The 25562-nt window shown below is 41.7% G+C and overlaps 1 protein-coding gene across 1 annotated transcript in view; it reads left to right on the top strand.

Moving 5' to 3' along the window:
- Positions 1–25562, top strand: part of ANKFN1 (ankyrin repeat and fibronectin type III domain containing 1) — a gene marked incomplete at its 3' end in the record, with an annotated part of 415223 nt that overhangs the window by 286566 nt on the left and 103095 nt on the right. Inside the window, exons 6-7 of the mRNA XM_080712607.1 lie at positions 5637–5831; positions 7774–7887. Coding sequence (XP_080568733.1) covers positions 5637–5831; positions 7774–7887 — 309 coding nt within the window. The remainder of the gene's footprint in view (positions 1–5636; positions 5832–7773; positions 7888–25562) is intronic.

Genomic DNA, 25562 nt, shown 5'->3' with positions numbered 1-25562 from the left:
GAAAAGAAAAGAAAAAGACCTCTACATTACTTATTTTGAGATATTCCTATCTTAAAACAAGTCATTTGTAAAATTTTTAGGTTTTACTTATGATCCACAAAGATAAATTTTGTTCACTGCCTTTCTTGGCTGCCCAGAGGATACTGACTTGCGATGCTTGGTTTATACCTAATTAACCTTGTTTTCTCCTTTGAAGTAATGGTTAAAATTTATACCACTTATGAGTATATATTATATTTAAAGAATAAAAAAAAATAGGGCAGGGGGTGTAGCTTGGAGGTCAAATGCCTCTGGGTTTCATCCCCAGACCCACAAAAAAAAAAAAGAAAGAAAAAATTTTTATCTGAGACAAATTATTTTTGATGGGAAATATCAAGCTATTTCATAAAAATAAGTATTTGACTTATTTTATATGCCTCTAAAAATGCAAAATCAAGCCAAGCACAGTGGTGCATGCCTGTATTCTCAGTACTTGGGAGGCTGAGACAGGAGGATCACAGGTCAGCAGCACAGCAAGACTCTCAGCAACCTAGCAAGATCCTGTTTTGATACAAAAATAAAAAGTACTGGGGATGTATCTAAGAGGTAGAATGCCGCCACCACCACCACCACCACCACCGCCGCCGCCGCCGCCGCCGCCACCGCCACCACCACCGCCACCACCACCACCACCACCGCCGCCACCGCCACCACCACCGCCACCACCACCATCAACACCACCACCGCCGCCGCCACCGCCGCCGCCGCCGCCGCCGCCACCGCCACCGCCACCACCACCACCACCACCACCACCACCACCACCAACACCATCAACACCATAATTGGGAGTAATAATAATATAAACCTTTAGCTGAACATAGGGGCGCATGTTTGTAATCCCAGCATTTGGGAGGCTGAGACAAGAGGATCGAGGACGGGCTCAGCTACTACTTAGTGAGGCTCTTTGCAGCTCAATGAGACCCTGTTTCAAAATAAAGAATAAAAAATAGGTCTGGGGGTATAGTTTGGGCATTGTAGAATGCCCCTGGGTTCCATCCCCAGTACTATCTTCCCCCCCAAAAAAAATAAATAAATAAAAGAAAAATAAACTCTCTAAAATTGGAGTTGTGTGAAAATGCCTAAGGCTACCTTGGTAGGCAGTCAAGTTCCCCCCTGGAGAAAAATCAGACAGGGCTGAGGGTGTTATGGAAAGAGGTATCTAAGACTGATTGTAAGGATCCTTCCTTCTATCATAAGATCAAATTATTATTTTAGTGTCACATTTTTGCATCAATAAAAAATGCTACTACTAATAATAATAAGAATAGAATAGCTGTTACTAAACTGCAAACTGGCATAACATTAGTAATGTGTACATGTGTCCTTTTTTTTCAAGCAAACCAAGTAAGTTGTTTTCAGAATTTCTCAATTCAAAATTAAAATTAGTTTACATTTTACCCTCATTACACTTTCAAGTTTTAAGCAGTTATTGACCAAGTCCACATTGACCAATTGTAGAGCAAGGAAGAATAAAGTTAAGTAATCGTAAGTAGTAAGGTTGGATTCTGATGGTGAAGAAAATCTATTCAGTCCCTGATCATTATTTATCTCAGGATTTAAACAGTAACCGTAATTGTATTCTTTGAACACCGAGTTCCTGCCCCGCCCCCCACCTCCTCCTATAGTTAATTGGCTGGGCAAGTCTTATAACAAATACCCACTCAGAAACACTGGGTGGTAGAAAAGCTGTTGATAATTAAACACCACAATAGCACGGAGCCTGTTTCAGGAGCTCCAGAGCGTTCTTGCCCAGCCAGACTGCTCACCACACGGCCACAGACCCTCTATTGTGTTGGCCGTGGCTGCTCAGAGGACAGGTGACTGCTGGACAAGGGACCAACCACCAAGGGAGAAAAGGCCAAGCCCTGTGGCCTCAAGGGGGAAATGTCTAGTGGGTGGGAGAGAGAGAGAGGAATGGATGGCCCTCATAAAAAGAAAGGTGGGTGGGCAGGAAAGTCAACCATAAAATAGATATAGCCTTTCTATTTTCTGAGTCCAAGCATCCAGCTGAACGAGGTCATCAATATCCTTCCAAACAGAAGAGAAAAACTGCAATATAAGCCGAGCGTGGTGGGATAGGCTTGTAACTCCAATACTTGGGAGACTGGAACAGGAGGCTCAAGGACAGCCTCAGCAAGTAGTGAGACTCTCATCAACCTAATGAGAACCTGTTTCAAAATAAAAATAAAAAATAGAGTTGAGGGTGTAGCTTGGAGGTAGAATGCCCCTGGGTTCAGTCCCAACTCTCTCTCTCTCTCTCTCTCGCTCTCTCTCTCTCTCTCTCTCTCTCTCTCACACACACACACACACACACACACACACACACCTCAATATATAAACAATAGATTGATTCATATTTCATTTGGTTTAGAGAAAGTTCACTGAAGTCTTCAAGGTTTTTAAGAAAAGTGTGGGTAAGTCATCCCATCTCCTTGGGTCTCAGTTTCTTCATCTTTAAAATAAAGAGTTTGCAAAGGTTCCCATTCTGGGGTAAAAAAAAAATAGGAATGGGGTTCCCAGAACGATTTCCAAGATGTCAAAAAGCCTACCTTATCACACTTTTATTCAAGATAAAATTGGCAAATTAATTATTGTATACATTTGCTTCTGCCTAAAATAAATTCGCCCAGTTAGGTTGATTATCTCATCTGAACAGCTGTTTCTATTGGCAGTTAAATAGGTCACTAACAATAGGGAGAAACATGATTATTTTACAAGTCAGCTGGTTTGGTAGCAAAAAAAAGAAGAAATTTCTTTCAAAAGAGGGTGTTTTATTAAGCTAGTAAAAACCCAGAGGGGGGAAATGTTAAAAGATTTGCTTAGTAAAAATGGTTGGCAACCTCAAGCCCAGTCAGGACTTCCTATGACTTGTCCATTCAGCTCCTAACAACAGATGCAAGTATGGGAAGGCCCAGGGGCACCTGGGAACTGGTCCTGAAAACAGGAAGAGATTTCTATAGTTTCTTTAAAAAAAAAAAAATCTTTAAGTTTTAGAGACTTTTCCCACTCTCTGCCATATTGAATGTCTTCGTCTCTAATTTCTAAATAATATGCTTTCATCAAAATACACATGAAAATTTCAATTCTCTGGGAAGACACAGTCATATTGTGTTGCCAGAGATGCTCCCTGCAGCCCCACCCCACCCAGCATCTGAGCTGAAGTGCCCCAACTGGAGCAGCGTGGAGATGTTAAAAGAGTCCTGAAAAGCTCCCGTGGCTGGAAAAGTCCACAGGGCTCCCTCCTTAGTCTCTGAAGAGGCAAAATGCATTATTATGAAGAAGTGGACTCAAACTGCCTCAAGTCTAAAGCCCAGGAGGAAAGGAGAGGCGCAGAGACAGAATGTACTATGCCAGGGAACGCTGGAAGAATGTCAGGGGGAGCTGGCTGAGCACGAAGAAGCTGTCCATCTGAAATGCCACCTGGAATTCACACCAGTAATAACTGTGCTGGATATAAAAATTAATAGGGGGGATTTCATAGTATTAGAAAAATTTATTTTTATAAATCATGTGTCTATCACCCAAGTGTTGAGGCATGCATGCAATTCAAACATCGGGCTTACAATCAAAGGCTCACTGAGTAACTTCACAAGGACAATCCCCCCATTTTCTCTGTAATTTGGAGTGGAAGGAGGGGGGGTCGGTGGGGAGAGGGTGCCGTTACTGGGTCAATTAATCAACCTGAAAACTGTGACACAAACTCTGACGCCTAACCTATGTCTAAAAATACACAAATGCATACGAATTTGTTTTAAACTGTCAATGCCTATATTTAGGACCTTCGTGGCAGGGCTATAATGAGGCTGTGTTCCAGGGTTTCAGTCATAGCAGACTCTGCCATTAATCTGAAGTTAGTTAAATTAACAGCATTTAGTACTGACTTGTCAATCTCACTACTCCAGGAAATTGCACCTTGAGGCTACTAATATTGCCAATTTTTCCACTGGAGTGTGCACCCGAGTGTGTGTGCATGTGTGTATTTTTTTTCTCTCCAGAACCTCCACGTCCATACGCCATCCTTGCTTCCCTGCGTCCACAGCACTTATATTATCATTTATTCTGGCCTCCTTTAGCCTTCCCGGGGGATTCTGCATAGTGTAGCTGCTCAGTGAAAGAGTTTTTTAGCTTTATATTTATTTGTTTATTTTTCTGTCATGGCTCATGACTGAGGCTTAAAAAAAAAAAGCCTGACAGTATTTAGAGGGCATGATTGACTGCTATAGCAACATTCATTAACCATGACAAATCTGCAGCAAAACACAGTCCCGAGTGTTCTAAAGAGCAACTTTAAGAAGAAAGAGAAAAAGAAAAAGAAAAAAGAAATAAAAGGACTCCGCTAATTTTTCATTGACCTCCTCTGTAAATAAATTTAGACTGATGGTGTGCAGGGGCAATAATAAATTAGTATTCATTTCCTGTAATTAATGCAAACATGCCAGTGAACACACGAATATGAATACATAACCACCTAATTTCCATTTCAAAAATATACCTAAGCCAATTTTCACTTGAGTTATCTTCATAATATTTTCCCTCTTAATTAAAAGAATGAAATAGATGGATTTCTTTCCCACCCACCAGAGCAACAAATCTTTAGACCTTGATTCTGGTTTATTTCAGTATTTGTGTGATCCTCTACCACATCTCCGTTATGAGGCTGTCTTGTCTCTTATCACTGACCAAGAAGGGCTCCTTCCAAGTGACCAGATGACCACCTAGGCAGACCACCTGCATCCAAAAACAGGAGCAGACTACAAGTCTAGCACAGGGATGGAAACATCTGATCCTTGACAGACTTTCATTCGCACAAGGGTGGATCGGGTAAACAAGACAATGTAAATCAAAAGAAGACTAGTATGCAGCCAGTAAAATAGAAATGTCAGGCTTCCCCATCCCTTTTTGGCAAGAGGAACTTCCCAACTTGCACTCATGGGCCTGGGCATCTCTGGAGAACATCCATTCCCATCATCAGATCACAAAGATCAGATTGCTCAAAAATCACCATATGATCAGACTCAAGTCATCCATCAGTCAGAAATCTCTAGCACAAGTGCAGCCTCAGCAGTGGAAATATTCTGCTAATAATAATATAATAAATAAATGTAAATATATATATATATATATATATATATATATACACACACCTCTAACACATGCACACATTTCTATATGCAGAGAAGAATGTGATAAGAACAGAACATTTGAATCAGGTTCTAACAACAAACAACTTTGGCAGAATGTGACCTCCTCAAGGGTAACTTTTCCTCGGGCCTTTGCTGGCCCTCCAGAGCTTGTGCCCCTAAGTGTTTGTTTGTCAGGGAAACAACTCTGTACAGTTATGATCAGTTGCACCAAGCAGCCAATTTGGGGGGCATGTGACAGGAGGGCCAAAGAGCAACGGGAATATCTTAATTTGATAAATTCACCACTTAATCTGGTTGTAAACATCACTAATTAGACCTTTATCATAAGACAATAGTTTGTAATGAACATAGAGCTCACGTCCTCCGGGCAGCTTTTAAGCCCACAGTACACTCTGATCTGCACCGGCATCTCCCCTGAGAGTGCGGGGAATCACCTCTCTTCTTCCTCTGCAGTTGTCAGCCTGGAAAGCCGAGCTGCGCACCTCAGCAGCCTGGTCCAGGAGGCCCAGGACAGGGTGAGCGAGCTGTCTGCTCAGGTGGAGAACGAAGGCTTCACTCTGGACAACACAGAGAAGGAGAAGCAGCTGAAAGCGTGGGAGTGGAGGCACCGGCTCTACAGACGCATGAAAACGGGCTTCGAGCATGCCAGTGAGTAGACACAGGAGAATTCCGGGGATGACTAGACTCAGCTCCAGTTTGAGACAGCCAGGCCTTCTTTTACTGAATTTTTCTTTTATTTTTTTCTTTTTCTTTTTATTTATTTATTTTTTTTTTATTTTATTTTATTTTATTTTATTTTATTTTATTTTATTTTATTTTATTTTTTGCACCTCTACCAGATCATGGATGGCTGTTGTCAGCCTTTTTGGAGCAAGAGCTCTGGGATGGAGGCTATAAAAGAATCTTTCTGTCTTGCTTAATTTTCTGGCTCCTAATAGGTTCTCCGACCACAGCCAGGAGACATTGGTGCTGCCGGCCTCCCTCCCTCCACTATGCTGTACTCTTCTAGAACTTTCCACCCACTACGCCCTCAAGCCTAATGACCTGGATGGTTGGGAGGTCCTAAGTGGCTATGTTTTGGGATGTGGAGGTGGAAAAATATTTGTTTGCCTATTTGTCTAGTTTGTGCTTCAAGCTCAGGTTTAAGTTGTTTTCAACTGCCTGCTGCATTTTTTTTTCTAGAGAGCTATAAGCCAAACATCAATTAATACAAGCAATAGAGAACAGTCAATCAAACCATGAACTGTGCTGCTGTCTGCATTTCCATTTTCTTTCCCAATTCTTTCTGTTAGCTTAAGAAAAAACCTTTCTGGATAATATTCATTAGCACCAGAAAGCACTGCCAAGAGCAGCCCCTGGTAGAAAAAAAAATAATTATATATATATATATATATATATATATATATATATATTATATACACACACACACACACACACACACACACACACACACCCCTTGAACACTTGTGCAATATTGAACTTTCATTCTAGAAGATTTTATTCAAAAGACAACAACAAAAAAAAGTAGCCTTGAAATTTCAGATATATAAGGGAAATGTCAGTTTGTTTGAAATTCTATGCCTCAGTGAATTTGGGACAGAATGAATTGACTCTCCTTTAGACAAACACCAAGCAACGAAAATGTTTTTTTCTTAAGTAGCACTGTGCCCTAAACACGAAAATTAGGCCTAAACTTTTCTCTGAAGCCAGTGGCTTCAGCAACATTGACGAAAGGTTGCCTTCAACATTAGCCATCTCCTCAGCGATGCTAACACGCGGGTCTTTACAAAGCGATTCGGCAAATGCTTTAACAATTGTTTTACTACTGCGCCTTATTTAGGACAGTTTAGTATGAGAAGCAGATGTATCTTTAGGTTTGATGTCATTTTAAACAATTTTCTAAGTCACAACATCTCAGTATTCTAGAGTATTAAGGGAATACCTAAATCCAGTCCTTCAGAGCCTGAGGTTAGCAGGCATGACACCTGCTCATACGTTTTCTCTGATAAAAAACAAAAATCATGACCCAGTGTAATCAGAGGCCTAAGAGCACACTGTGTTAGAATTCTATACTGGAGAGAGCTCAGAATTAATCTTGGGAAGCCATGGGCTTTCATCCCAAGCATGTCTTCATCTTGTCCTTGAGCCAAGAATTTGGCCTAGTTGGGGGTCGTATCCTCACCCTAAGAATAAGAGTGCTGTGTTACTTGCCCCCCGCCACAGGGCTGCAGAATGGCTCCATGCAATGCTGTCTATGAAAGGGTCTCTGTCTACAAAGTAGGATCTGCTGCCACTTTCGACCTGCTCTTGCTGGCCATCTCCCATTGTGCTTCTAGAACATTTTGCGAAGGCTTAGCCACTATTACTGACCCACTGGGAAGATGTTCTAATGCTTGGGGGAGACCACAATGGCCATAAATAAAAGCCATCAAGATGTCTAATGAAAATGTTCACCATACGCAAAAGCTACCAGGCTCTGTCAACAAATGTTTCCAGAGTGTACAGTTCAGGGTATTCTTTGAAGAGTCAGGAACATTGTTTGAAAAGGATTTGCTGTGCTAAGATCCCTGTGTTTTTCCTCCTGTCCCAGGAGCCCCCGAAGTGCCGACCAATGTCTGTCTCATGGTAACCAGCAGCACATCACTCACGGTCAGCTTCCAAGAGCCACTCAGCGCCAACGCTGCCGTAGTGACCAGGTATAAAGGTACTGCACTCCTGATATTTTTTCCCAGATCCTGCATAGAAAAGAACCTGTGGCTCGGGGACTGATGGTACATTCTGTGGGTTTGGGTTTCCTGCTGATAGGATTGTTTTCATCCCATTTACTTCAGGAGTTGAAATATTTCCCTAAGCACGCCTGTGAAGGAGCATCAGTCACCGAGCATAGGTTGCAGAAAAGATGAGCCACAAGGCTGATCCCAGGCTGTCATTTCAAGCTCCTCAGTGGAGGCACCATCTGTGTTTGAAGAGGATTTTCTCTGTGCACCGCATAGGGTTGAGCGATAGAATGTTCTCAAAATAAGGCTGGAATGTAGAACATGAGTGGGGGGGGCATATAAATGATGACTGTCACGCCAGGCGATGTGTACTAGGGTCAGAAAGAATGAGGGTGTGGTCGAATGGTGGTGGGATTGGTAAAAGCACTAGAGTTGAGGTGGTCTGGCTTTGAGGGATAACCTGAATTTTAGATTGGAAGATACTACGGCAAGTATCGATTCCAAATGGAAAGAAAAATGAGCATATACATAAAAACAAGAAAATACAAGAACAAGTAGAGGAGAGTAAGGGAACGGAGGGAATAGCAAACAGCATGTCTCCGGAGAGCACAGGTTTATGCAAAGAGACCATGAGTGTAAGATTAGGGTCAGCGGGTAAGGCTGGAATGGGGCTGGAATGAGTTGACACTTGAAGCACAGACCTTTGCAGAGCCATTGGGTAAGACAGAGTGAAGACAGCAGGTAGACTTTGAAAGTGTGAAGTGTCATTATTGTGGATGAGGTATCAGAAGAGGTATGGTCTTAGAGTCTGGAGAATGAAATCAACCCATTTATGGTAGATGAATGTACACAGGTATCACAATGAACTCCACTTTTATGTGTGATTATAATGCAACAATTAAAAAGAGTAAAGAAATGAATTAGGAAGTTACTCAGGACAGAGGTGTGAGAGCCTGAGCTGGTGACAGGGACAGCATTGGGAAAGGCAAGGAAAAGCCAAGAGTAGGGAGGGGTCACAGGGTCTGATAGTGGTGACAGCCAAGGCTTACATGGTGCCTGCCACGCACCAGCGCTACTGAAGCCTCTACGTGTTACCTAGTCAACCCTCTTAACTACAGGAAGTAGGTACGGCAGATTCCCACTTCATCGACGCAAAAACTGAGGGAGAGATTAAAGAATTTTCCTAGAGGCTCACAGCACAGCCAGAGTCATCATGTTAACTCTTGAATGTGGAAGGTGAAAAGGAAAGAAATATTTTCCTGATTCACAAGGACACATGGAAGTAACCAGAACTGTCCTGAAGCCTGATAAAGTTCTCCCCACCTCGTCCAAGGGGCCAGGCCACAGGCACGGTTTCTACGTGTCCAGGCCACTATCGTTTCACTGCCTGCAAAAATGCCCAAATAGAGCACATGCCTCCCTTTCTCCTTCCCAGGGTGTCTCCTGAGAGAACCTTAGATGTCTCTGCAGATAGTACTCTGCCCAGACGTAATAGCTTTCTGAATGCTTGGAATTTTCCAGATAACCCCACACTGTTTGTAATACTTTAGGTAAAACAATATTCAGTTGGTTATCACTGGGACCACTGAGAGAAGCCAGCCTCCAGGTACTAAGGACAACACATAAATGAAGCCTCCCAGGATGGCACTGCACAGCCGCCCCTGACAGCAGTTCTAATGCTTTTTCTGGGTTGTTTATCTGCAAGCCTGGCACTCAGAGCCAGCATTTCAAAGCCGTGTTAGACATGAACATTTTCTTCTTTTTTTCTCCCTCTCTCCTGCTCAGGATTTTGATGAAGGGTTTCATCAGTGCTGCCCAACTTGACATTTCCTTCTTACATTTGATTAGTGAGGTATCAGAAGCTAATTTACCCAAACTGTCAGCTATTTAATACTTGACCATCATGCCAGCAAATACTCTCAGCAGTCACATGTTAACGCCCCCTCCCAGGGGACTTGCATTTGGGTGAGGCTGAAACAGAAGGTCCTATGTGGGTTCTGTTAGTGACCGGAGAGGGTCAATTAAAGCATTAGAAATAGAACTGTCTGCTGCATTATGCAAAGGCTTTGCTTGCGTTAATTTATCAAGGCAGGAACTGAGTCCTTAACCTGACCACTCTCCGAGTTATTTCATCCAGCTGGAAGCCTCCTGCGTCCACAGAGACAGTGTGACGGTTTTGAATTCAGGGGTTGAAATAATTATTTAATTTGGAAATATTAGCAAAATCATCCCAAGAGAAGGCTAATTATTTTGTTTGTGTTGAAATAAAAATGAAGAACAATTGAGAAATCCACAGAATGAAGTGGCACTTATCTAATTGGTTAAAGGGCGAGCTCGACCCTGCAGTGTTGAGGGTTTGGCATAAGCCTCTCACCATGTCTCCAGAATTTCTGGGTTCAGCAAAACCTCAAGCCGGTTTTGACAACTAAATGTTTTCCCCTCATGCTTAAGCCTGTGTGTGTCTGAAAGCAAGTCTGAATCCTTCTGTTTCCCATTCGTTTACACTCAACCCAGCAACATGTTTTTTGAGTTTGTTGATATACAGAAATCTCTTTATAGGCCCTCTTCAGACTCCAGGACCATGCACCAGGCCAACCGCCATCATCATTTGGAGATGAAAGGCATCTATTATAGATGAAGATTCAGGGACCAGTTTTCAGTGAGACCAAATTCTTCTGTCTGCATTTGTCCTGAATCTAGTAGAGCAGGCTATTTCTAGGTGCACCTTCCTTGGAGTCAAAGAGCCCTTGCATCTTCCCATCTCATCCCATCAATTTCCAGAGGAAAAGTTAGCTATTTCAGATGCTTCAATGCTTCAGTGCCAGAACTTTGATCCACATATTCTCCTGAGAGCCTTGGGCAACCTGTGTCAACTGCTCGTTTGCAGATTATATGTTATTTCTCTGCAGACTCAAAGAAGAAAATGTTTTCAAAGTGATGTTTTTTCTGTTCCTCACAAGGCTGGGAGAGGGAGGAGTATCTTAGAACAGGTGCAGTGCTGCATCCAGAGGAGAAAAGATTTTCTAGCTTTATTTTTTAAAGCGGAGCTTGAAGTGGTGACACCTCTGGGATTTGCTCATCGCGAGGTGCTGTGGTGTTCCTGAGCTGCAGCCAGATTCTGCATGTGCCCAGCCCCACTTCCTTTCCCACCTGGATCCCGAATGGGTCAGGAACCACCACCTTCATGCTTCCTCATAAAGGCTCGTAAGAGCAAATACACTGCTCTTCGTTTGATTTCATTTAAAAAAATTAAAATAGCATTTCTATTTGCAGAGATTTCCAGAGCCTTTCAGGAGTGCATCTGCCAGTGCCTTGTCAAACATCACTTCCAGGTTGTTTCTATAAAGGAGAAGGCAATGAATTCCAGGGAGATGTCGGGGGGGGGGGGCATTTGAGCTTCCAGGAGGAGGAGTCCACGCTTGCACATTAGAATACTTGGGGTCAACCATTCTAATGACAGTGCAAACCTGATTCATGCCTCAATGACAGGGACCGCTTTCCAAAAGACCTGAGAAAAACTAGATTTCAACAGGGTGGGCACACATTGCTCAGTGATTTATATTCTGCGTGTGTGTGTGTGTGTGTGTGTGTGTGTGTGTGTGTGTGTGTTTACTGGAGCATTCTATTTCTGAGCTACACCACCAGACCTTTTTAGGGTTTTTTGCAACAGGCTCTCGCTAGGTTGCTGAGAGTCTCAATACATTGCTGCGGATGCTTTTGAACCTGCAATCCTCCTGTCTCGGTTTCCCAAATACTGGGATTACAGGCATGTGCTACAACACCCGGCTGTGATTTGTACTTTTTTATTCTATTATTTTTTCCTCTTAACACCTTTTAATTGGAAGGATATTTTTCTCCTAAGAAAAATGCACTGATTAAAGAATATAATTAGTTTCCATGTTTAAGTACATGAAGAACTAATCTAATCATAAGCATAAAATAGCTACACTCATTGCCAGATTGAAGTGATAGAACTCTCTCAAAGCAAAAAGATTTATAACTTTATTTAGTATACTTGGGTTTGAAGAGAGAAAGAGAGAGGAGGCAGAAGGTTTGTGCAGATGAGAACAACAAAGGAGAGACGGAAACACGTCCAGAAAACTCAGAACTCAGTGGAGTAACATTTTTTGCACATGGGTGAAAATGCAAAAATGAGTTGAGTGTGTTGGGGTAAAATAGCAGGTTCAATAAGAAAGGAGAGAATGGAAAAATAAAAAGCAATACTGCAAAAGAGGCATTTGCCCTAAGCTGCTAAGATTCCTGAAGCCTTAGTCATCCTAAGTTGAATTTCTATGTGTGTGTGCCTACGTGTGTGTGTGTGTGTGTGTGTGTGTGTGTGTGTGTGTGTGTGTGTGTTACTGGTATTAAACTCAGGGGCATTCTCTCTCTCTGAGTACGCCCCCAACCCTATTTTTTTGTTGTTGTTGTTTTGAAATAGATTCTCACTAAGTTGCTGAGAGTCCCAGTAAGTTTCTGGTGCTGGTCTTGCACCTGAGATCCTCCCATCTCAGCCTCCCAATTACTGGGACTCCAGGTTTGTGCTCATTCTCAAGTTTTTGAGCTATCAGGATCCATCCTTTCTTTTGACAATTTTGTAAACCACCTGGAAACCTTTCTCCAATACGCCATATTGTAAAAAGAAGAGCCTTTTTTTTTTTTTGACGTTTTTGTGATTTTTTTTAAAAGAAAATAGCCTTCAAACAATACAATAACGGGTTATATAAAATAAAAAGTCAGTCTTAGTTTGTGTGAGGATACACTACAATAGCTATACCATAACAAAACAACATATCCCTATAGTTAAATGACAAGGGACTGTATATACAAAGATGTATGGGGTGTGTGTGTGTGTGTGTGTGTGTGTGTGTGTGTGTGTGCTCTAAAAGAAATTTAGGCAAATTTAGCTATTTGCCTAATCCTACAACTAGACTCTTTAAAACTCAGTGATAGTTTTGCAGCCCATACTATATCATATATCTCTTTTTTTGCCAGTGTGTTTGGATATTCTCAATTCTGTTTAATAGGTGTATGATATTCCCATTTCATGGCTAGAGGCGTAGTTATCCTACTACTGATAGATATGGGTTGCTTTTCATTTTTTCTATTATGCAGGGTTACAAACCCTATATTCATATGTGGCTCTATTTTACTTGTAAGATTCTTTACCTACAAAAGTTAACTTGAAAGAATTATGCATTCCTATGCACACTCTTTCTCATTGATCTGACCATACTTGTGCTAATACCATATCGTAACTTGATAGCATATTTTAGCATGGGGTAGGGCAAGTTCCTCCCCCATGGTAACCTTTTTCAAAATGTCATTGTTATTTATACACATTTTCTCCTCCAAATGAATTTTAGGGTTGGCTTGTCAAGTTCATTTTCTAATATCTTCTTGGGCTTTCACCATATTTCTAAATTACCTTGAGAAGATTCCCCCTCCATGAGCATATTTTTCTAACCAAATTTATGTATTCGAGGTAGTGTAATCATTTTCTTTATGTAGATCTCCTATGCTTTCTCTTGGATTGTATGCCAACTATAGTTTATAATTTTTGTGTCTACTGGAAATAAATTCTTTTTTCAAGATTGTTCTTTAATTGATTATTATGGGTCAGTTGAATATTACTAACTTTTTAATTCTCTAATTGGCTGCTTTACCAAGATCTCTAGTCATTTTTTAGTAGATGTTTTTGGCATATTATCTTCAAGAATGGTGGTTTTGTCTCCTCCTTTCTCATACTTCTATTTCTTTTCTTTTCTTTTTTTTATCTTACCTGTCTGACAAGAATCAGTGTAAATTCTAGTTCCTCCTACATGTTGAACAGAAGCTCTAAGAGCTGATACTTTTCCCTCTTGCCTACTTTTGACAAAATACATCTAATATTTTACCAATAAGTCTGATGTCTACTGTAGGTTCCTGATAGGTACCCTTTATCAAATTAAGGAAGTTTGTTTTCTTTTTAGCTTGTGAAGAGGACTTTTTATTTTATATAAGAAAAAGATGTTAAATTTTGTCATCATTTCCTAGAAAATCATTAGTCCAATCTGGATTATGATCACTGGCATAGTGTTATATATGGTACTATTACACATTTTTAAATTTCTATAATCATAGTACCCTTAATATTTCAAAAATAATGAATTTGTACCTTGTTTCTTAAGATTGCTGGACACATCGATTTTACTGGTTTGTTTGGAAAATTAAATGTTTTATTCATAAGAGCTCTTTTTGGCTTATTTTCTATTTTATTAAGGTTTTGGTGTATGTTTGTTTTGTAACTTATAACATTTATTGAAGATGATCAGAGAATACACAATTTCTACTCTAAGAAATTGGTTGGTGCTTTCCGAGCACCAACCAAAATTTGATGGCATTAGTCCTCTTGATGCTTGCAACAAGGAGACATTAGTACTTCATCGAGCTGAAAGTCTATCCCCTCTGTATTTTAAAACAAGCGTCATGCACACTCCTCATGCTATTGCGTTGTGTTTGCCTTCTCTATGGAAGGGAGAACAAAATTACAGAGTATTAGAAACCCACGCTCCAGACCTTGTTACACTTGATTTTGAAATCTAACGTTACTACTTCCTAGTTCTTTGACCATTGGCACATTACTTAAAAACCTCTATTTTCTTACTTACCGGAAAGGGAGAGAGGCCAGGATCATGAAGGTGGTTTTCCCAGGGTGAGGCTTATCCATTGCACTCCAGGTGTGCTGACCCCTGCCATTTCCCCAAAAGAGAGAAACTCGAATAATTTGTGGTAGTGGGAGACAGCCCATGAGCTTTCCCTTGTTCTAAAAAACAAAAACAAAAACAAAAAACCCTCTAAATTCTTATTTTATAGGTAAGGCATTTTATTTATAGGATCTTTATAGGAAGTGCTAGGTACTTCCATATTTGGGATTTTTTTTAATTTTTTATTGAACATAAATGGTATACATTTAAACTATACTTGATGCCCGCTCCCCACTCCCGCCCCTGTTTTCCCTTCCCCCCTCCCAACAATGATTGTCCCGGGTCACCATGCCATATTCACAGTTTTACACATATTCGGATGTGGACCCTCATTAATCAAGTTCAGCCTTCCTCCTCCCCTATCTTTCCATTCTAGCTTTGCTGGTATTTCTCCTCCATTATCTGGAGTCCCACTGGTATCTTCTAGGTTCCCTAGTTTGGGCATATTAGAGGGAACATATGTACCTTCTCCTTCTGTGCTTGGCTGGTCTCACTTAACAAAATGCTCTCCAGGACTTTCCATCTTCTTGCAAATGGTATGATTTTGTTCTTCCTTATGGCTGAGTAGAATTCCATTGTGTGTATTTCCTAGAGTTTTGCAATCCATTCATCTGTTGATGGGGACCTGGGTTGGTTCCATATTTTGGCTATTACAAATTGTGCTGCTATGAACATAGGTATGCATATGTTGCTATAGTTCCATATTTGGGATTTTTTATGTTACCAATTTCTGCAGCTTTCATTAGGTTTACCTTATCACTTCTTTACTAGCTTTGTTTTTATAATTCAAAAGCTTAATTTATCTCTTTATTTTTCTTGTTTTCTAATCCACAAATTTAAGGTTATAAACACTTGAATATTCCTGAGTATTGTTTTATCCATATCCAAAAGAATTTTATAACAGATGCTGTAATTGTCACCCACTCTAATTTGTTTCATTTCTACATTAAGTTTTTACACAAATCATTTTAACTTCCCAAGTAGCCAGGTTTTACTTGCTGCATTTTCATGGTTACTTCCTAAACTTTTTATATAAAAAAATAAAGTTTTGAAAATACGGACCGGGGAGATTTTTAAATCCCTTGAGGAATTTTTAAATGCGTACTTGTGGCTAACTATGAAATTGGTTGTATATATGCTCTAAATGATGTTTTAAAAGAATATATAAACTCCCTTGGGTACAGCATACGAACCTGTATATCACTGAAGTACCTTTTTTCTTAAAGGACTTGTCCCTTTGATCTCTGCTTCATTTGCCTTGTTTCACACAGTTTGCCTCAGTTTCTACTTTGTAGTTATCATTGTGTTTTGTGTCTCCATGTGCCTGATGTCTTCTCTCCCTAAGAAGACATTTTTCTAATTATTTTCTAATTATTTTCATTATTTTCTTGACATTTTAAATTCACTTGTCTCTTGTAAAGAGGGTATAATTTATTTCCTCACCTGGAGAGTCTATCTCTTTTTATATACTTTTAAATTTTCTTGTCCAAGGAGATATTTAAAAATGGAATCTAAAAAATGCATATTGAAAGGCTTGTAATGAAGACACACCGTCACCTGCTTTATCTTCCCCACCTCTTTGTTATTCTTTCTGCATTAACATTCTCTGTGGTTATTTCTTGACTTATCAAAGGCTGGTCTTATTTATTCAATTATAACCCATAGAAAAGAACTTTCCGGGTGTGGTGGCGCACACTTGTAATCCCAGCATTGGGGAGGCAGAGACCAGAGGATCACAGTTTGCAGACAGCCTCAGCTACTTAGTGAGGCCCTTTGCAACTCAGTGAGACCCTGTTTCAAAAAAATAAAAAGACTAAGCTGGGCATGGTGGCACACGCTTGTAATCCTTGCACTTGGGAGGCTGAGACAGGAGGATCACACAGGTATGAAGCCAGCCTTAGCTACTTAGTGAGGCTCTCAGCAACTTAGTGAGACCCTGTTTCCAAATAAAATATAAAATAGGTCTGGGAGTATAGCCCGGTGGTAGAAGGCCTCTGGGTTCCACCCCCGGTACCACACACAAAAATAAATAAATTAATTAATTAAAAATAAAAACTCTAAAAGAAATAAGTAAATAAAAGATAAGACTGGGGGTATAGCTCGAAGGTAGAATGCCCATGGGTTCCATCCCTAGTACCACAAATAAAGAGCTGAACACACCCATAATACCATACTCCCAACTCTCCTATTCTCAGTGTAGTTGTATTTCTGTTTTTCATTAATTCAGCACTCTATACAATCATGAATGTAGAAATGTTTGATATTGCAAATTCAAGTTGCATCCATTGATTATATTTCCTTTCCTATGTATTTTCCTCAAATCTCTAATTACTTCTCACTCTTTCCTACCTGACTTATCATTATATTCTCAATTCCTTTCAAACAGTCCTTTCAGAGTGGTACCAACCTTCCCAAGAGTAACACCCTTTTTCTCTCTCCCAAAGTACTCTGCTTCTGCTCCAGTATATAATAATAACAAATTAAGACCACAATGAAATATCTCTCTGTACTAATCACACCATTAAATTAAAAAAAAAAAAAAACTGGTGACACCACCAAATGCTGTCAAGGATTTGGAGAAACTGGAGCACTCAGACACTGCTGATCGGGATGGACATGGTACTGCTGCTCGGGAAACCATTTGGCAATTTCTTAAACAGCTAAATACATAACTACCACACAACCTACCACTTGCCTGACCGAATGTTTATCCCAGGAAAATGAGTACTTCTCTGCCTATAAAACCCTGGAAACAAATGTTTATAGCAGCTTTGTGTATCAGAGTCAAGGGCTGAAAACAATCCAGTTGTCCTTCAATTGGTGCACTGGGACACATTATACCATGGACTACTATTCAGGAATAAAAAGGATCAAACTATTTATACACAACACCTGGATGGATCTTCCGAGATTTATGCTGAGTGAAAAAACCAGCCTCAAAGGCTCCACAAGTGCACAAGTCCACGTGTGTAACACTTGACATGACGGAATTACTGAGACAGAAAACATATTGGTGGTCGCCGAAAGGAGACATAGGGAGAGACGTGGGTACATATGGCCCCCGTTCTTGTTTTTCAGCTAATGGATGCGTCTTTAAGTATTCTGTTGACTTTGTAAAGGATTTGGAGAGAAGAGGGGAAGGTGGGCATGTCTGGGAGTCTGGCATCATGATCCAATCTCCAAGTCTCCAGACCCAACTCTATTAGCCCAAGCCAACATACTTGTGAAAGCACATTGGCAGCTGCTTCAAGAGATGATGTGCATCACCTGGAGATCAACATAAAACTGGATTTTTTTAATATCAGCTGGTAAAAGAGTATTCCTGACAATAATTATCTTCTTCCTGTTATATTTGAAAAATCATCAACCCACAGTATAATTAGAATTTTGGAGGCAGATGTGAGTTTTCCCCTAAACTCTGAGCTCCTTGAAGGCAGAAGTCTTGCCCTTTCTATTTCTCTCCTAACCTGCTACATTCCAGAGGCATTGAACTTCTAGCCGTTCTTAACTCCACAGGACCTTTGCACATGATGGTCCTGTGCCAGGACCATTTGCTCTCTCATTTACCTCCCCACTCTCTGCTCAGGGCTCTATTAAAGTCATTTCTTCAGAGAGGTGCTTTCTAAATATTTACTATAATCCAGGTCCCATAACATGTAATTATGAACTATAGATTATAACATGAACTATAGATTACAAACTCATACACAATTTGCTAACTTTGAATTCTGTCAAGCTCTTCACTTTTTCTTCGGAGTCATGCTTATAGCTGGCAAACATCTATTTATTTATGTGATATATTTTTAAATGTGAACATATTTCTACATTATAGCATTTCTTAGAGTCTTTCTTACCTGATATAGGTAATAAAATAATTCTCAAATTTACTTTGGCCATTTCTAAATTTCACTAGGAAAAAAAAAGTTTTGTGGAATCCTGAGACCACTTAGACCCGGTATTCTCAAACTGAGCTGCACTTTAGGATCACTGGAATTCCCTGTAGATCCAAGTCTTTGCTGGGTGGGGTCCCAAGCAAAATGTCTTCCCAAGAGCAATTAGGTGATTTTAATATGCCTTGAGGATGAATGTGTGGTAGTATTTTGAGCCTCATGTGATCAGGGACATCTTGTTCATTTCTGTATTCCTAGCATTCGGCGTAGGGCCCAAAATATCCAGAAGTACTCAATTAATTCATTCATTAAAAAAAGTAGTGATTCCTATTCTGCAGCAGGCTGGTTTCTAGGCAGTGGGGCTATAACCATAAACAAACAGACAAAAACACTCTGTGGCATTTATATTTCATGGAAGGCAGGTGTGATGGCCAATGCTTGTAATCCCAGTACTTGGAAGGCTGAGACAGGAAGATCACAGGTTCAAAGCCAACCTCGGCAACTTAGCGATGCCCTTAGCGACTTATTGAGATCCTACTTCCAAATTAAAAAATAAAATAGCTCGGAGGTATAGTGTCCCCAGGTGCAATCCTCAGCACCACAAAAAATGTATGTATATTTCACGGAGAATTAGTAACATACATCAAGGGGTTACTGCCTAGAAGGCTGTGTTCTAACAACTTTATACTAACCCACTTAATCCTCACAGTGACAGTTTAGGAATATTATCACTCCTAAGTTATCGGTGAGAAAACTGAAATGCAAGAAGGTTAAGAAGGTCCAAGGTCCTCTAATAAGTAGGTGGCTGAGCAGGGAACTGGACCCAGGCAACATCTTGGGCCCATGCTCAGACCAACATCTTGGGCCTATGCTTAAACCAGGGCACAGTCCTGGACTCTAAACTTCTCTAAATGAATTAGCACATGCTCCAATCAGTCTTTGACTCACCCTCAGCCTGCCAAAGGGTCTAGCTCATAAAGGCCAGACCTCATCAAGTTGGAGCTCCCATCCTTTCCTCCCCATGTCCCTTAGAGGGACCTTCCAGCCCGAGCTGGGACACCTCCATCCGTATGTACAGGATGAGCCACTCAGCTGGGCAGCCTGGAAGCGACGTTCCTCACCCCCTCAGCTCACGCCCTTCATTTTAAAAATCAGGCCAGCTGAGTCATAGATAAAATAAACACATGTGGACACAGTGAACACACTATAGAAATTCCTAGTCTTCCCCAAATTTAATACAGTATGGAAAATTTTAATAACCAACCCAAATAAATAAACAACTGTTGAGATGATTTATAGTCTGGCCAGCCACTAAGCAGACTCAGGGTCTACCCAGCTTTTTCAATCTCCGGGTGATCTCCCAACCCTTTGCTCCAGAATGTGGATCTGGGATTAATGTCAGAGGAACCATATTTCAGAAAGATTGCTCTAAGACTTACCAAGTATCGACCAAAGGCCTCATATCGTGCTGAGTCCTTTCATATTCAAAAGCTTTCCCGAAACTGTTCACAGATTCTAGCTCTGACCTACAGAGTACTCTGAAAAGAGACCCGGGAGAGCAGTTCTTCAAATCTATGACAATTGCCATCACAACCCTCCCTCTTCTTTCTTAGAGCATTTTGCTCCAGGCTATAGCTGTCCCTTGTTCCTTTCTGATCACAAAGCCATCCTCCTCCTGGGCTTTCTTCCTGTGGAACTTGTCTACTGTGTCACTCTTCCTTCTAAGGGTGGGGCCCATGGCGGAAAATGGTCTTCAGCTCCTGAGCAACAGGAGAGAGTGACACAGTAGACAAGTTCCACAGTAGACAAGTTCAGGGATCCACCTAAAATTCTTCTTACCCAACACTGCTGAGGAAAACAAATAGTCCAGTGAGAAGCTTAGTGCTAACCCTGCCATAGACACCTGCTTCACTTCTGCAAGCCTCTTTCTCTGCCTAACAGACCTCCAGACAACTTTCAAGTCTTTGTTCCAGCATCACTTCCCACCTCCCACCTCCCACCTCCCACCTCCCACCCAGGCCGAACCAGCTAGTGCATCTTCTGGAACACTCCAGTGTCAATTTTCATCCATTTGTTTACCCATCAATCAACAAACACTTTTGAGGTTCCTAGTATGTGCCCAGTTTTTTTTTTTCTGGTTACCATGGATACAGCTGTGAGCAAGTTCAGCTGAGTTCCTGCCCTGATGGAATTTCTGGTCCAGCACAGGAACTTCACATTTAGGTAACTGTTCCTTTACCAGCCAACAAATCAGTGCTGGTCCAGCCAGATGCCGTGTGAGGCAGAGGCTGTGCAACCCCGGACTTGATAAGCACAGTCCCCTTGTTTACGGGGCTTTTGGGGAAGTGGAGAAAACAGAAGCTCGCCGGCACAAGAATTCATTTTGCAATATAAATAAAACAATGCCAGAAATTGGCCCAGTGTGTTGAAGCTGGAGTTCCTAACTGACTTCTTCCAACGCTGACTTTGGGTGAGCCTCATCAGCTCTCTTTTGGAAACCACCCACCCAACCCAGCCCTGGTCTGTGGCTTCATCCCTCTGTCCTGCGCTGGATTCCCTGAACTCACCATCTCGAACACACTGGCCCTTGGAAAATTTCTACCTAGCAAAGTGCAGCAGCTTATTACTCCCTCTCCCCACACACTCCCCTCCAGAACTTTGGAGCCAGGGAGCCTGTTGGCAGAGAAGGAGGCCCACCCTACCGACTGCTCTTTACTGCCAGGCAACCGTGAGATTCCCCTCCACACGTCCTTCTGGGGACAAGTTAGCCTGCCAATGGGATTTAACAGTGGAGCAGCAACAGGGTGATGTGCCAATTTCCCCCCAAGGCCCCTCAGTCAGCCCCATCACCACCTCCTACTGCCATCTCCCCTCCTGGGCCAAGAAAACTACATCACTTACCCCCTGGGAGCCTGGCAGCTGCCAGCCCAGACGCCTCAGGGGCTGGGGAATTTCCAGTGGCCACCGTGGCAGGTGTCCACTCAAGGCAGACGCCGACTCAAACGCGGCTCTGTCCGTGGCTGCCCGAGTGGACCCACAGCTGGCACGGCACACGAACAGCCACTTTCCGGCCCGCCTTCAGACCTTCTCCCCACAGACGTTGTCCTCTGCCATCGTTTTTGGCCAGATCCCTTTGCAGCATTATGGTTTGTCAATAGCCCGCGACCACTTTCTAGAATTTCTCTCCAGGAGAAAGTGTGTTTTTCTAAGAAATAGGTGTTCTAGCCGGCAGCCTAATTTCATGTGAGGGCTTAAAAATGAAACAAAAATAATCACCCTCACAGCAAGGGAGCTGAGGGGCCTCCCCGCTCCCCAAAGAGCGCTTCCTTTGGCAAGGTGGGAGATGGGGGTGGTCCTATGTGTTGTTTTAATGCAGTTTTTCCAATTATAAAAATAAGGTAGGCTCACTGGATCAGCTGGGGTCCCTGCAGAAAACAGAAGCCATGCTCAGCTTGAGTTATTTTATTTTTTCTTTGTGGTACTGGGAATTGAACCCAGAGACATTATACCTTCACAACTCTATTTTGTCCATTTTATTTTGAAACAGGATCTCACTAAGTTGCAGCGGGCCTCGCTAAGTTTTTGATACTGGCTGCAAACCTGCGATCCTCCCGTCTTAGCACCCCAAGTACAAGGATGGCAAGCGTGTGTCAGCTTGAATTTTGAAGCAATTTTAAGGAAAGGGAGAGGTTATGGGAAGGTGACCAGGGCTTGTGATAGACCAAGGACACCAAAGTATACCACAGCAGCTCTGCTGGGAAGCTGTCACCCCTCCCTCCTCTTGCTTGAAGAGGAAGGGAAAAGCTGGGTGGGAGTACCAGTCAGGAGCTCTGAAAAGTCACAACCACAGCCAAACCGAAACATTGCTGGCCCAACTGGGAGCCCAAGACAAGGGGTCTGGTGAACACAGTCCACAGAGTCCAGCCTGTAGGAGACACTAACAGGGATGGAGGAAGTCAGCTAAGAGTTCTTGGATGAAAAGACATATACTTCCAGAGGACACATGGAAATCCAGCAGAATAATCATCATCATTGCAAAGAGCCAAAAGTTTAAAAGAAGAAAACAGAAGCGTCCTCAGTATTACATCCCAGAGCCATCTGCTCCTTGAAGGAACTTCTGGCATTTTGATGAAGTTGGGATTGCATATGTAATAATGATGCTGAAGGTTTATCGGGCCCATACTATGCGTTAGGCTTTGGCCTGGGGCTTTATGAGCACGGTTTCTTCTAAAGCTCATACAGCCCCATGGAGCAGGTACTTTTGTTATCCTCTTATGAGTGAGGAATCGAAGGCAGAGAGCAACTTGCCGAGAGTCCTGTAGACAATGTAACTAGAGTCAAGATTAACCCTGGTCACTGATTCCAAAGACGCTGCTGAGCGCTCACACTATCCCGCCAACTGTTCCACTAAAACATCAGCATACTTCACATTATGAGTTTTGCTTTCAAGCATTTTTTAATCCATCTGCAATATTTCATAAAATATATCAATATGCATTTTTTCTCCATTGTTGGAAGTTCAGCCTGCTTCCAGTTTGTTCACTCTTAAATGCTGGTGCCATGAACATCTCTGGAGGGTTTTCCCCACGTCTTAGATGATTCCTTTCAAAGGCAGTGTCTGATAGTTTTTCCCCCATCTTGGTTTTTTCTGTGGTTTTGAGTCACATGGTTGCAAAATAGCTAAATGCAGACACGGGAAATCCTATCAAATTTTTCCCACTTAATCACTCTGCCCTCAAAACAAAAATCTAAAAATTAAAATTTTATAAAATTGGAAAATGAACTTCAGACTCATTAGTTTCAGCATAATGAGTCGAGGAGCTCAAATTCTAACAAGAGGTGGCAACTAAGTCATTGAAGACCCATCACCCCTACCTAATCCGTCTGCCTCATGTTAAATGGAAATGTAACTCTGAACACAGGGGACACAGGAAGTACTGCCTACGGATGAGCCAAATCTAAATAAATTGGGTTGCGTCTCTTCTACTTCAATCAACCGTCTCAACACTTCTGAATAAGTATGTGCCAAAGACTATACCAATTTCAGGAACAATTCATCAAGGGAACCCAGCTCAAACATTTTACTGCCCAAGGAGAGCTGCCCATGAACACTTTAGACTATTCTACAATAGTCTAACAGTGCTTTAGATTCTAAAAATACAGGCTTGGTTTAGGAAAGTCTATCCCACTCTCCAGTATAATAATCAATGAACCACTCAAGGAAAACAAGTTGAACTCTTTGCTTAAAAGTGCCAAGCATCAGTGGCGAGTGTTTGGCAAAATCTTCACTTGTCTGTTCTAGACAGAGTGCTGACTACAGCATGGTATCAACTATATCAGAATGACCCAATCCCTTTGGGAGCCCATGGCCCATGAAGGATGGCGTCATTGCTAACTCAGAGGGCCTTATCCAGAGGAGCCCCAGCCAGAAGCAAAATGCTCTTGGGCTAATCCTGTGCTCTAACTAGCAGGGCAGCCTCCAGGGTAAGTCAAATCTCCTCTGAGGGACTATTGGGACCCCAGACCCTTTTCTCTCTCTCTCTCTCTCTCTCTCTCTCTCTCTCTCTCTCTCTCTCTCTCTCTCTCTCTCTCTTTCTCTCTCTCTCTCTCGTTTCCTGGCTGCCTTGATGTTAGCAGCCTTGTCTGCCACAAGCTCCCATCGTGATGCACTGTGACACTAGACCCAAAGCAACAGGACCCAGAGGCCACGAGCTGAAAATTCTGAAATGATGAGCCAGAAAAATAAAATAAAACCTCTTCCTCCCTATCGGTTGTTTATCTTGAAGATTTCATCAGAGTACGGCAAAGCTAACTAACAAAGATCTCCCAAATATGTTATTTTTTTTCTGTACAGAGGATGGAACCCAGGGACATTTTAACACTGAGCCACACCCTATCCTGTTTGTTTGTTTGTTTGTTTGTTTGTTTGTTTGTTTTGAAACTGGGTCTTGCTAAGTTGCTGAGGGCCTCGCTGAGGGATCACCTGCTGAGGACTCACCTCTAACCTGCAATCCTGTTGCCTCAGCTTTTCAAGTACTGGGATTACAGACATGCACAATCATGCCTAGCTTAATATATTTTTTTTAAGTTTTGGATATATGTAATATGATATAGATTGTGTAAGACAGCGGGATTAATCTATATTCTTGCTTATTTGAATGTGCTTCCTCTGAATTTTATTTTATTTATTTATTTTTTCTTTGCGGGTCTAGGGATGGAACCCAGGGGCATTCGACCTCTGAGCTACACTCCCTGCCCTACTTTTTATTCTTTATTTTGAAACAGGGTCTCACTGAGTTGCAGAGGGCCTCGCTAAGTAGCCGAGGCTGTCCACGAACCACGATCCTCCAGTCTCAGCCTCCCAAATGCTGGGATTACAAGCGTGCACCACCACACAGGGCTTTCCTCTGAATTTTTATCTAAGAGTCTCAATGAATGCCTATTAAATAAGAACAAATCTGAAAACTGGGAAGATGGTGAGTAAGAAATTATAGGAGACTGTACAACTATTTATAACTTCTGAATTTTGGATCATGTGGATCTCTTCAAAACATTCCATTTCATAGAAGGATCAAGTGAAAATAAAGTTCACAGGTTTCAGAGAAACCAATAGGAAAAGTCATATCCAGCCGGAAACAGCCATTGAGGAACAGTCCCCAAGGCCCAGGCCAGGGAAGTCCACTGGCACGCCCAGTGGAGAGGCACTTCTCATCTCAGTGGCAGAATGAAGTGTTCAATATATGTCTGAAAGAAAACAACATTCTCTGTACATCTCCAGTGTTTTCCTTGCTTTGACAAACAGGAGAGAAAAATATAGGAAGCCAAAGTGTGTGAACCATTTTGAATCTTTAAGGGAAAAAAAAAAACCTATCACAATCATTTCTCTGACCATAGTGGGTGAATTTCACGGAGCAGGCTCCCATATTAAGTGAAATAATAAATTTCTCCAAAGGAGTCTTTTGTAGTGCTTATTTAAGCTATCAGAAAAGTGAAGAGTCTTAAATGACAAGAGTGTTTACATATTTAATT

This window comes from Muscardinus avellanarius (assembly GCF_963383645.1).
Source record: "Muscardinus avellanarius genome assembly, chromosome: 16".
NCBI lineage: Eukaryota > Metazoa > Chordata > Mammalia > Rodentia > Gliridae > Muscardinus > Muscardinus avellanarius.
The sequence above is the reverse complement of the archived record's forward strand: the minus strand, read 5'-3'. Positions and strand labels throughout refer to the sequence as shown.